At 45.0% G+C, this 14,332-nt stretch overlaps 1 protein-coding gene across 1 annotated transcript in view; it reads right to left on the minus strand.

Moving 5' to 3' along the window:
- The window catches only part of spred1 (sprouty related EVH1 domain containing 1), a 43,002-nt gene that overhangs the window by 8,490 nt on the left and 20,180 nt on the right, over positions 1-14,332 (minus strand). The window contains exons 3-4 of the mRNA XM_056295723.1: positions 11,869-12,037; positions 3,366-3,412 (exon numbers count right to left, since the gene is read on the minus strand). Coding sequence (XP_056151698.1) covers positions 3,366-3,412; positions 11,869-12,037 — 216 coding nt within the window. The remainder of the gene's footprint in view (positions 1-3,365; positions 3,413-11,868; positions 12,038-14,332) is intronic.

Here is a 14,332-nt window from a genome sequence, read left to right on the forward strand (position 1 = left end):
TGCTTGTTTTTTCCCCCTATGGGTGCAGTAAGTGCTGTGTGCATGTGGAGTGCATGCGTGTGCACATTCATGTGTATGGGTTGTCAGGGCAAGAGAGGAAGAATGTGATCTTCTGGTGAAGGGGGATACTAGTGGGTGCGGAGCATCACTGGGCAGGATGTGGGCTGATAAGTCAGTGCTGAAAACACACACATGCGGATGTACACACGCACACATTTAGCATTGTGAGCCATAAAAGGCCCTTCATGAATTCCAGCGGATCTGAAGACTAGGGCTGTCAAATTTATATTCCATATTTGAATATTCTTAGATTAGGAACAAAAATTAACATTCGAATTGCTAATTAACAAAAAATAAACACTTGAATATGTAATATGGGTGAATCATATGTGCACTGAAAATTGACTTGTACCGTGTTCCAAACCATCATATTGTGCGTGTTCTGAATGCGTTTTTTTTTCATTCGTGCATAGCCGCTACAGGCCAATCATCTAAGAGCTCGCTCATATTCACTAATAGCTAGTGTGTGTCTTCTTTTCTCACTGTCAGTAAACGATTTACGTAAAAACGTTCAGTTTAATGTTACCAACGCCACCTGACGTTACCGTCTTTTAACATTGTACCAGCCTTCTTGCTCCCCCCTGTGGATATAGCGTGCACGACATGAGTCTCCCAAGAGTATTATGGCCATACGCATTAATGATGCAGTTTGATGCATTTTTTATGTATATTTTGCAATAAATATTTGAATAGATTCAAATCTCTGTTATTTTTTCAATAGCATGTTATCTTAACAGAATTTTAATAGAATTCAAATGTGATTTTTTTTTGGTCCAGTTGACAGCCCTACTGAAGACCAAGAGATTTAAGATGTCTGAATCTAATCAAGAAACTTAATAGGGTTTGGCTGCGACCTCCCGTGTGTATGTGACACTTGTATTCTGCTAGACAAGGTCACAGCAACATGGGGTAGATCTGCTCCTCATGGTCCTTCTCCATTGACCATGATATACTTACGAAACAACATTTTTAGTGAGCAAATCGCTGGACAAGGTGTACTGCTTTAGATTGTCTGACTCCTGGTTGGAGTATGATGTAACACAGTTAATGTCACACCTTGTGTGGTGGCATTTAAGATGAATGATGTGCAAGCTTTCTGGCTGCGGTGCTCTGAGACTAGCCTTGCTGTGGGTTCACTTCTCTTTCTCTGTAGGACAGATCTCTGACCGCAACATTGGGATGCCAAATCACCATGGCGACACCCTCGGCGGCTCACTCGCTTAACCTCCTGAACACCCCTCTTCTATCCTCTCCTTCTGTACAGTCCCCTAACAACACACACACACACACACACACACACACACACACACACACACACACACACACCACATGCACGCACACTTCCTCTGCTGCCTAGCAACAGTGGTGCCACTGGATTTCCTGTATGTTCAGCCTGATTCCTTTAAAGAGGAACTTCACCACAGGTACAAAGGCTCTCTTCCTCCCTGCCCTCTGATCTTCGACAGTCCACCAGGTTGAGCACTGAGGGGGTTGAAGGTACAGACCAGTCCACTGCCATCTCACCAAACCCACAGGTAGAGGCCTCGAGTCATGGGAGGAGTGTACATTGAGACACAATGTCTTAAGGAGAACTGGTTGAGTATGTAGGAATTTTGCGGCATGAGTCTGCGTTACAAAAACTGCCCTCCCTTCCTGTCAAAAGTAAGTCTTTTTACCTACTTCACAATCAAAACTAGAACAGGCAAGTAGCATTCTTGTAACAGGCCTCATATCTAGAACAAATGAACATGGGTGTGTAATTTTCAACTACATATGACTGCCTGCCCTCATCTCATTAAAAACAACACTGCGGCCTACCAACACGGGGATCGCTGGTTCGAATCCCCATGTTACCTAAGGCTTGGCTGGGTGTCCCTACAGACACAATTGGCCGTGTCTGCAGGTGGGAAGCCGGATATGGGTATGTGTCCTGGTTGCTGCACTAGCGCCTCCTCTGGTTGGTCAGGGTGCCTGCTCAGGGGGGGAAGGGGAACTGGGGGGAATAGCGTGATCTTCCCATGTGCTACATCCCCCTGGTGAAACTCCTCACTGTCAGGTGAAAAGAAGCGGCTGGCGACTCCGCATGTATCGGAGGAGGCATGTGGTAGTCTGCAGCCCTCTGTGGATCGGCAGAGGGGGTGGAGCAGCAACCGGTACGGCTCGAAAGAGTTGGGTAATTGGCCAGATACAATTGGGGAGAAAAAGGGGGAATATTCCGGGGGAAAAAAAAAACCGCTGCGTGTCCACAGTCCACACAGAACCAGTACCAGAGGCCAAAGCGTTCCTGAGGGAGACAGCGGAGATATGACCTATCCTCATCAGCTGGATGAATATATTTGGGTTACAACCCATGCAAACACATGCAGCATATTTGGATGACACTGGAAACATAGTACATTTCCTTAAGCTGCCTATGAACAAAGGCATTGCCGTAGTATCGGCTTCCAGCATGAGTGACAGGTACCTACTTGGATTGGCACATTTGCTAACAAAACATCCAGCCTCACAGCAGACTCTTGCTGGTCTGACTTCAACATATGTGAGTCTCTAGGAGAAAACTGGGCTGGTTGCAGGGTCTGGCTGAGACAGCGCTGACCTGAGGTAGCTCAGGTCACTGCTCTGGCCGGCCTCCTGTTTAACAGCAGGGGAAAATCGGGACACAGTTGAGCTCACCATCTAATCTTGCATCTAGTGATAACCTTTTACCCGCTTGCAGAGGTGGCAAAACCAGGTACAGAAAGTAAAAGCTCTACTAACCATGTGTTTGCTCGGCCTATGTACTAAACCAGTTGAATCTAATCAACACCACTCTCCAGCTAGGTAGGAGAATAAAATAAGATGATTTAGTACATGGGTGGTGGAAATACATGGTTCGGATATTTACTTTCTGGACCTGGTTTTGCCACCTTTGCTAAAAGCCTTGATTAACATTCTACTGATGGAAGGATTTTGGTTGGCAGCTTTGTGTCTTTTTTGTCCTCTTGTTGCTCTGTAAAGCACATTTTCACATTGCTTGTATTGTGAAGTACAAAATAAATTTGATCTGACACAATGAAACTGAAAACCCTACACTGCTCTATCAAAGTCAGCAACACGGAAAAATACTCACATGAGCCCTCACACACTAATGCATAGACATACAAATGTACAAGCAAGTGTGCGCACACACACACACGCAGGTGCATGCTCACAATCCAGCTGCTGGTGGAGACTGAATAGATCGTCTCAGCCCCCTGCAGAGATGGGCCTATTGCCCTACAATTAGTAACTGTTAGCCTCCAACTCCCATATCCCCTCTTACTCACCTGTAGTCCGTCCTCAGGTGCATCCCCCTCCTCAAATGATGGACAACCTGGAACAGAAGAGAGGAAGAAAGTCAAGTCTATTTGCTTAGCCATAAATAACAGTTGCAGGCAGTCTCAGGGGGCTTCACTTTCGCACAAAGAATAACAGGTAGAAATGGTAGACGACCCCGAACAACACTCTCTATCCCTAGACCTTTGATTCGAATGAGGGAATATTCCACAAAAAACTGTTCGGGAAGAATATGGGTGGAACCTCAGGAGGAGCATCAGAGGAGGGATTCCTCTTCCAGGACAGATTTGGGTGCAATAGGTGGCAAAGTAGACAACGCGGTAACAGATTTAGAAATAAAACACAACATTAAAATTACTCCACTTAGTGATAGCAAAACGAGGCAAAAAAAAGAAAAGAAAAAAGTGGACATTGGGACGGCGCTGCAAGCATCCTTACCAAAGGACTGAATTTTTTTGTTGTGTGTGTATTGTTCAGTCATGCTGACTATGTAATAGGTGTGTGTGTGGGGTGGGGGTGGGGGTGGGGGTATAAATATCTATTCAGTGTAAATTTGCGATATTGAGTGGAAATGATTTTAATTATCGCGTCATTTCCCCTGAATCACAATGCTGAAGCACAATGAACAGATGCTGTGAAGAGGCTTTAAGTAATGATTTCCATATCTCGAAATGTTTGAAGTTGAGTTTGCTTATGAAAGAATACTCATGTTTTTAACTTTTTCAACAAATGAGGCTTAAAATAAATGCATTTTTTATATAGTTTATTTGGAACATTGTAATTTTCACATGTTAATATAGATAAAAGGGAATGGAGACTTAAAAACTGCAATATCAAGTCACTATATTTAGAATACTGGCACTAATATATCGTTGTAATATTACATCAGTCGATTTCCAATCCTATCAGGCACACGAGTGACTAAAGAAAAGTTACAGAACTGAAGCAACGGTATTAACGGCACGTCCCAATATATCAGCAGCCACTACTGGTATAAACTCGAGGGGGGCAAGTTTTTTTTTTTTTTTTTTTTTGGCGAGGATCAACTGGCTTATTTTTGTTTATATGTATGAGTGCCATTTTATCTTGTCCTTGGTTGCTATATTTGGCAAATAAAATTGCAAAGAAATGTGCATCATTTGAGGCTCTTCCTGGTACCATACTGAAAAATTATGCAATTATTAAATAATCCAGAGCTAGTTGTGCTGTTAAGTTAAAAGTTATTGTTAAGTGTTACAAGTATTAATATTCTTCATCAGTGTTGGGTGGCAACAAATCACAGCATTGTTATTATTATTATTATTATTATTATTATTATTAGCTGACCTTTCCTAAAAATGAGTACAGCAACAGATACCTATTCCGGTATAGAGTAATAATTATTCAACTATTTCAGTAATACTGCATTTACAAATGATCCCCCCATACAAACACCCATGAAAGCATTAAAAAGTTTAATTATCTAAAAGCTCTATCCCCTATCCACCATCTGTCGTTTATTAGTCATCATCCTCTTAGTTGTAGCAGGAACACTTAGCTAACTTAGATGATATGGCAGAAAAGTTTAGGGCTGCAAACCATGGGTTGCAGAATATTTATGACTTTGGACATTGGACATCTTCACTATATTGTATGCCTGATCAATCACACACAATGCCACAGACGAGGCCTGAGGGTAAGACAGGATGTTAACACCAACTTTGGCGGAAAAGAAGAAAAGTAGACAGAGTAGTATAATAAATTACTGCTTTGCAAGAGGAATAACTCCAGTGAGGGACATTACTTTTGAAGTGAGTGACATTACCTTTTTTTTTGGGGGGGGGGGGGTTCCCCCCTTTTTCCCCCAATTGTATCCGGCCAATTACCCTACCCTTTTGAGCTGTCCCAGTCACTGCTCCACCCCCTCTGCCGATCTGGGGAGGGCTGCAGACTACCACATGCCTCCTCCGATACATGTGGAGTCGCCAGCCGCTTCTTTTCACCTGACAGTGAGGAGTTTCGCCAGGGGGACGTAGCATGTGGGAGGATCTTGCTATTCCCCCCAGTTCCCCCTCCCCCATGAACAGGCGCCCCGACTGACCAGAGGAGGCGCTAGTGCAGCGACCAGGACACATACCCAAATCTGGCTTCCCACCTGCAGACACAGCCAATTGTGTCTGTAGGGACGTAACACAGGGATTCAATCCAGCAATCCCCGTGTTAGTAGGCAACGGAATAGACTGCTATGCTACCCAGATGCCCCATCTTTTTTTCTTTTTTTAACTAGCACCACCAATCACTGGTGTACATAGCTCACCATGATACATCTCTTGCAATGGAAAGTAAGTTTTTGAGGGGGTGAAATGTCAGAGCCCTCATATGATCCTGTCCTATTGTGAAGCTCAGTCCTGCTCGCCAACCACTCCTCTGCCGTCTTTCCTCACAAGCAATGAGATGTTTCTATTGACATCAATTTCTTTTAAAACCTCCCTTGCATCATCTCGGGTTATTTGTCAAAACGATTTAAATTTGAATGGCAAATGGTCTCTCCTGCAGAACATGTTTGAGCAAGGAGCACCAACAGAATCATTGCTATGACACTGATTCTTGACAAGCGAGAATAGACCATGACTTCTGCTTTCCTCTGACTGTGGCTTAATGGGGAAATGAAAGCCACTCTGTGTCAGTGGGGCACACAGAGACTAATGAAATATGCATGCCTGGCATAGTGCAACCCTGACCAAGGCTAAACCATCATGTGCCACATCCCCTTATGAAACACCTCTGCTGCTGATAGTGGAGCCAGAGCTAATGTGTTAGTTCATTGGTTAACCATGTTGTGTTTTTTCATTGTTATGAACACAATGAAACAGGTTTTGCAAACAAAATAATCAAAGCCATTAAACTGGCTAACTTTAAGCTATTAAAATGGCCGCCAAACAAAACTCCAAAGTACAGGCATAAAAATATGAAAGCTGGGGGCAGCATCCGGGTAGCGTAGTGGTCTATTCTGTTGCCTACCAACATGGGGATCGCCGGTTTGAATTCCCATATTACCTCCGGCTTAGTCGGGCATCCCTACAGACACAATTGGCTGTGTCTGCGGATGAGAAGCCGGATGTGGGTATGTGTACTGGTCGCTGCACTAGCACTTCCTCTGGTTTGTTGGAGCGCTTGTTCGGGGGGAGGGGGAACTGGGGGGAACAACGTGATCCTCCCACGTGCTATGTCCCCCTGGCAAAACTCCTCACCGTCAGGTGAAAAGAAGCGGCTGGCGACTCCTCATTTATCGGAGGAGGCATGTGGTAGGTAGTCTGCAGCCCTCCCTGGATCGGCAGAGGGGGTGGAGCAGCGACCAGGACAGCTAGGAAGAGTAGGGTAATTGGCTGGGTGCACTTGGGGAGAAAAGGGGGAAAGAAACCCCCCTCCCCATAAAAAAGAATGCTGCTCTCATGGTTTTTCACTAGTTGCATGATTTCATTTTACTTTCAATGGATGTATAATACTTTAGTCCCTGCAACTATTTTAACCTAAAAATGCAACTTGATTGATTGAACCTACTTTTGTCAGAGACAACACTGAGCAGAATGACTACTGTTTCCAATAAGTATACACTGGTGAGCCAAAACATTATGACCACTCATAGGCGAACCAAATAATGTTGATCATCTCCAAACAAGGGCACATGTCAAGGTTTGGGTAGATTAGATGGTAAAGTGAATAGTCAGTTCTCGTAGTCAGTGTGCTGGATGCAAGAGAAATGGTTAGGAGTGAAGACCTGAGCGACTTTGACAAGGGCCAAATTGTTATGGCCAGACGACTGGTTCTGGGGTCAGAGAATCTCTGAAATGGCAAAGCTTTGTGCTCCTGGTTAGCAGTAGTTAGTACCTAGTGTCCACTGTAACATTTTTTTCCCCACTGGCCCACTTGGCCAGTAGAATTTTACTGGCCCCTTGTATATTTTCACTGGCCCTGCAGCCAAATAAATTAAAATAACTCCTTTTTCCATAATTTTTAGAAAGAAAGAACGCCACATTATTTTGTCATTGTACAGGTTACAATGAAATTTGTTTTCTGCATTCAACCCATCCTATAGGAGCAGTGGGCTGCTGCGGTGCAGTGCCCAGGGACCAACTCTAGTTCTTTTCCTATTCCCTTGGTCAAGGGCACAGACAGGAGTATTAACCCTAACATGCATGTATTTTTGATGGTGGGAGGAAACCGGAGCACCCAGAGGAAACCCACGCAGACACAGAGAGAACATGCAAACTCCACATAGAAAGGACCTGGGATGGCCTGGGGTTCGAACCCAGGACCTTCCCAACAATGCTAACCACTGGGCCATCGAGCCGCCGGTTTGGCGATTTATTCACTGTATAAAATACTATACAGGTGATTGTTTCCTTATATGTGTCAAGTAAAATAAAATCTATTGATGGTTGCTCACTCTTTACGATGTGGTAGGCTGTGTTAATAAGCTTCTCCATCCTCCGGTGACTAAATATTTGCCCATCTTTCCCAGATGTTAAGAGGGCCTGATGACAGGCTGTCCACCATCCGCTTGGCTAGCATACACTGCTTTCTACTTTTTTCATGCACGTCGAGGGCATGTTTTCGATAATTGCCAGATGCTTTAAAAAAATGACACCCCCCCCCCCCCCGATCAGCCTTTGCAGGGAATCACCAGTGAACTGTACAAAACATACCACAGTTGCTGTTTTCCACCCAGGAGTATTGTTGCTTCCACAAAAGTAGGACGCTCCTCTTTCTTTTTGTAGCTTTGTATGTTCTTTCACGGATTTGTTTTTTTTGAGTACCTGTATGAATATGATGAATGAATGACGCTAGGGCAGGAAAGATTTAAAGGGACCTACCCATGACTCTGATTGCCAGACACTGGCCCGGACGGGCCTGTTACTGGCCAATCAACCTGCCCTGCATAAACTTTTTCTGGCCCCGGGCCATCGGTTATTTTGAACCCTGAGTACCTACCAAAAATGGTACGAGGAGGGACAAACCACAAACCGGCAACAGGGTGTTTGGGTGCCCAAGGCTCATCGATGTGCGAGGGAAACAACAAAGGCTATCCCATCTGGTCTGAACTGGTCTACTGTGGCACAAGTCACAGAAAATGTTAATGATGGTTACAGGTGGAATGCATCACATCACACAGTGCATCGTATCCTGCTGCGTATGGGACTGTGTAGCTGCAGACCAGTCAGAGTGCCCATGATGATGAAGTGTTCAAGGTGTTGCCCTGGCCTCCAAATTCTCCAGATCTCAATCTTATTGAGCATCTGTGAGATGTGCTGGACCAACAAGTCCGATCCACAGTGACTCCACCTTGCAACTTATAGAACTTGAAGGATCTGCTGCTAATATTTTGGTGCCAGATACCACAGGATACCTTCAGGGGTCTTGTAGAGTCCGTGCCTCGGTGGGTCGGCCCTGTTTTGGTGCCACATGGAGGACCAACAGCATATTAGGCAGGTGGTCACAATGTTTTGGCTCATCAGTGTAGGTCTTCTGTGTCATTGCGCTTAATGTGGTTTAGATGGATTTGCACTTGATCTTGACTTTTTCCCCCCTGACACTTTGCTTACACATCCACAGCAAAAATTCAGTAATACACAATTGTATTGTATTGTTTTCACATATGTGCATTCTATAACTTATATGGATTACAGTGGAAATTTCAAAGGGAAAAATAGAAAGTTAAGGGGTGTTCAAATATAGCAGTGCTTCTAACTGATGTATAAAAGATGTAAAATATGCAAAATCGTAGAACAGTACCGATGAATGTTTTTTTTGCAGGAATGTGGCTTGTTTCAAACTGAGGTTTGATCAGTGTAGTGTTCTTTGTGATAGTAGAATTTAAGGGCAATAATAAACAGATTTAAGAAAAGTGTGTGAGTGATTGTGCAAAAAAAAAAACCAATACAAGGACAATCCAAGCTTTCATTTGACTTGGAAACAGCAGCAGCAGCAGCAGCAGCAGCAGCAGCAAAGTCATGTTTAAAAATAAGCCGAAGAAAGCCTACAGAAGAGAAAATGGTCGAGGGTAAAATCTTGGCAAAGCTTTGGAAAACGGGGATTAAGTCATTTCCACTGGGATCAAAGGGAAACTGTTTGTACCTGGGGCATCAAGAGGCTCTTTTTAAGACTCAACTTTGCCTAATTAGGATCACTGAAGCTTCATTTTTAACAGCGAGTCAGCCATCAGTCAGCGAGGCTGTCTTTCTGTTTGTCTGCTTGCCTGCCTGTCTGTCTGTCTGTTGCGAGGCAATAGCAGTTCATGCCTTTACCATGGGATGATGCCATCTCTGCCATAGGGAGGGGAAGGAACATTGATTGGACGAGTCTGTCTGTCCATCTCTGAATCACATGGAGAAAAGGTAGGCGTGTTTTGTGCATGTGTGACCGTGTGTGTTTTGCACGCGTGCGCTCTCCTCTCCACCACAGTGAGACGGGGGCTTCTTGCAGCACGACTCAGGCAGCACTGAGCCATGGTGCTGCCTGAGCCATGTGCCCGGCGTTGCCACGGCAACAAAGGACTGCAAGGCTGATACAGACACGTGCATCCACATACACAAAAACACATTCTCTCCCTCACACACACACACGCGCGCGTGCACACACACACACACACACACACACACACACACACACACACACACACAGAATACATAGAACAGTCCAACAGCAGAGCGATGCAACAGGAATACAGAGGAACCTGCCTGCCTGTGCCACAGAGAGGCATTACACAACACTGTCAGAATACAGAGGAAGCCAAAAGAGAAGACAGAAAAGAGCAGAGGGAGGAGAGGACAGCTGGAGAGAGGAGACAAAACACACCATTGCCTAACTGCAAGTGAAATTCATAAGGAAGAGCTATGGCATTCACTATCAGAGAACGACTGTAAAGCCTCTGGGCAAGGAGCAGGGAACAAGTTAAATAGACTGGCTATAGAACAGTGCCATTATCCATGTTAGGTCAACTGGTACACCGGGTTCAGCCTTTTCCCAAAGCTACCTGTGATGTGGACATTATTGTTGTTCCTAGAGTCGGAGCCAACATGCTCTCAAACCAACTGAATGGCTGCTTGATCTCTGATTGGACATTATCTGGCTGTCATTACTATACCTATATGAGTTTAGCTTTCATAAATCATGATGCCCCCCCCCCCACTCACCCTCCCTCGCATACAAAACATCCTGCACACAGTAATTGCAAAACACCCAGCCCTAGTTGATTATATTTTACCTCGACGGCTTTGTGTAGACTTGCGCCCAGGAAGTTTGAATCTGAGATAAAAGGTTGTGAGCAGGAGGGTGCAGATGACCAGTATTGATAAGCCTACATGATATGCTCGGCTGTACTTAGAGAGTACAGGTCTACAGAGTAAAGGCGAGTAAAGCGCGACAGCCCAGCCAGCCAGCCCCTTGTTTAACTACAGGCTGGGTGGCAGATCGCTGAGCTGGCAGTTCTCCTGCTAATTGGATGACTTTGCAACCTCTGGCACTATGCTGAAATATAACGTTTATCAGGACCCAAAGCTGCTAACTCAAGTTGCAGGCCCAAATCTATCTGTGTCTAATGTCTAGTTTCGATCAAAAGAAAAAAAAAGAAAAAAAGAAAAGAAAAGTAAAGCAAAAGCATAAATGCCGTGTTCTGTTCTTGGTTTGATCCAAACCCCATCTCTATTTAGACTAGCTTTTCTGGTCTTTAAACTTCTGGATTTGCCCACACTAGGCTATACAAAGACAGGGCCCAGTCAACTTCTCTTGGCCGTTTTCCAATTAAACCTCTACCCATATGTAGATTCCCACCCATTCCACATGTCTCCACTTCTACCCCCGTCCTTTTAAGCAACCCTCCCTTGCTCTCTTTCCACTATTACTCGCTGTCTGGGCATGGCTTTGCCCTGCCAGTCTCTACAGGAAGTGGAGTGTTTATCTGGGTAGCAGGCACAGATAAGATAATGCATGAGGGTTCATGTTGGGGTGAGAGAGCAGGTAGCAGGGGGGGAAGTCATCATTGCTAATCAACGCTATGCATCTCTCCATGAACAGATGCTAAGCCATCCATTACACACACCACTGACACAGAGATGGGAATATACTGTGGGTTGACGCACACAAAATACGCAAGACAATGTGTACCACGGCTATGCACATAGTCATGTTGGAGCAGTAACAGCATGGCTGCACACCCATGCATTCTTCCAACTTCTGCAATCCAAACAAACCTGTTGTGAGTCTGATGGTAGAAAAAAAAATGGCAGAGAAAAATCTGTGGGCTGTGCTGATTTTTCAAAGATACGGAAACAATGGCCAATGCTGGTTGTTTGATACCTGAGTTAAGGTGTGTTCCGGTGAGTTGAAATTGGCTTTGTTCTTTTCCACACCCTGCCTCCAAAGCCAAAAGCACACATGCAGGTACCCGCAGCCCCTCCCCCTAGATCTACGCTACACACATAGTGCACACATATGGGAGAAACACGCAAAGCCCACCTTGGTCGATATCCTCAATGGCCCGGCGTATGCCCCGGTCGAATGCGCGGGCGTCAGCGGGACTCTGGAAGGTCAGACCAAACTTCTTGTCATTGATCCTCCAGTGATGGAAGATGGGGTTCACCTTGTTGTAAATGAGGTCTTTCTGTAGGACACATTCCAGCACCACCTGACACCGCCACACACACACACACACACACACACACACACACACACACACACACACACACACACACACACACACACACACACACACGTTAATAGGTGAGGTGTATTATAATTGTAATATAATAAATATAAGATGGTCCAATCTTTGATATTCATCCAGAGAACATTGCAATCAAAGATGAAATGAAGTAGCCGTTGGTTAGAACTGTTAAGTTATAAGGGGTGTTTTGACTGGAAATAGTGTAATTTGCAGGTCTGAGGATTGAACTCCGAGTTCAATAGAAAAAGAATAAAAACAGCAAAACACATTTATAAATCTATCTTCTAGCTCCTCGCCCATTGCTGTTTAAACATGTCACATTCAATCACGTCCACCAGAACATGCACCATGACCAGAGAAGGGATAAAGATAAAGATATAAAAAAAAAGCAAGTGAAACTATGCAAAACTTGAGATTCTTGAAAAAAAAAATCATATCAAACACAACAATTTCACATTCTTTTCTGGGTAATTTGTAAAACACATTCTAAATGGTTGGGTTTTCATGACAGATGATGAGAAAGCTGGAGAACAGTGGTGGTGGCGGTGGTGGTGGCAATGGTGGTGGTGGGAGGGGGGGGGGGTGTATGTTTTGGAGCCAGGCAGCCGAAGTGTGTGGCAGAGAGAGACTGTGTTTCCAAAGCCTATTATTAATCAGGGCTGCTGGGCCGCCTCCAGGCCTTCCTCTAGGCAGATTAAATGAAATGAGAGACGGCCATTACAGTCTTTGAGGTTTTTCGTGAGAGTGCACGAGAACAACAGAGTAAGGGAGCGTGCACGAGAGGAGCTCGGCAGAGTGTGAACGTGAGCGTGCATAGAGGAATCGGGGGTAGGAGAACGCAGGAGCGTAGCTGCAGTTGCGAAGAAAAGCTTAGTGACCTGAACGTTACACTGTGGATCTTAGCGCTGCAAATGCCTTGTCGAAGGCACCAACCGGTACAAACCAAGGAACCATTACCAATTACCATTACCCCGAAGAGGTGAAAAACAATCAACATGTGCACTTAGGGAGCTTGATACATGACAGCTGTGTGAGAGGTTAAAGGTGTGCGATTGTTGTGTGTGTGTGTGTGTGTGTGTGTGTGAGTGAGTGAGGGGGGCCCATCATCCGAGTACACCAGATCACATTACGTTCTGATTGTCGAGGTGAGAATTGCTAATTATATGGGCTGATACGGGAGAAAACACAAGCACAACACAACAACCCAAGTCACACAATTGTTTGGAGTGATGTGTGTCTCGTCTGTGTCTGCGATTGCCATCGGCACGCTGCGTGTCTCCTAGGGCAAGGGTTAAAGCCTGTGTCTTCACCCAGAGTCAGTGGATGTGGGGAAGGGGAAGGAGAGAGGGATGGATAGAGGGAGGGGGGGAGGGATCTGCCTGCGCCTCTGGGGCTGATTGTAGAGGCGAGACTGAACGGAGCCAGAGCAGGTAAGGTGAGCACACAACAAGGCCGACGGAGGAGGAAGTATCATAGTTACGTGGAAGTACGACACTTAACACCACATTCCACACTGCGCTCAGAGAAATAGAGGAGGAGCCACTTAGCGAGAGAGAGACAGAAGGGGGGAACAGAGAAAGAGGGAGAGAGGAGATAGGAGAAGGAAAAAAAAAGGGGTGGGAGATGGAGAAGGAGGAGAGAGAAGACAGAGAGAGGTGGAGGGATTAGTAAAGAGATAGCCAGAGATGCTTAAAAAGGGAGAGAGAGATGGCGGCAGAGAGAGCCTGAGAAGATGAATAGAGCTGTGATGGGAGTGTAAACAGACTGAGGAGTTTAGGGTTGCACTCTGGCTTTTGTGACAAGAGGGTCTGATTATCAGGAGGACAGGACTGGCTCGGAGGATGAAAGCCACACACACACACACACACACACACACACACAGAAAGAGGAGAACCACTGAGGGGGGGAGTTCAACTCTGCATTCATCATCAGTCAGTTCAGCTAGTATCTAGACAGCAGGAACCGCATCAATTCCAAAAACAACTTCCGATGCTCAGTAATAAGGCAAAAATTCCTCTTTTACCTATAGAATAGTAACCGGATGTCTATTCCCATGCTATATGTATGTCCACATGCAAAACTTCTTTTTTACCCCCTTCTTTTTTAAATGCCAAGCCCATAATCATTAAAGAATTTAGATTATAAAAATTGCCTTAATTTATGAGAATATGTCTTGAAATAAGATGGAGACAAAGAATGACGGTTTGCAAAAACATATTTCAGCAATCTGTGGGTGCAGTGATAATTATGGGACAC

Source organism: Lampris incognitus, chromosome 16 (genome assembly GCF_029633865.1).
Source record: "Lampris incognitus isolate fLamInc1 chromosome 16, fLamInc1.hap2, whole genome shotgun sequence".
In the NCBI taxonomy this organism is placed as follows: domain Eukaryota; kingdom Metazoa; phylum Chordata; class Actinopteri; order Lampriformes; family Lampridae; genus Lampris; species Lampris incognitus.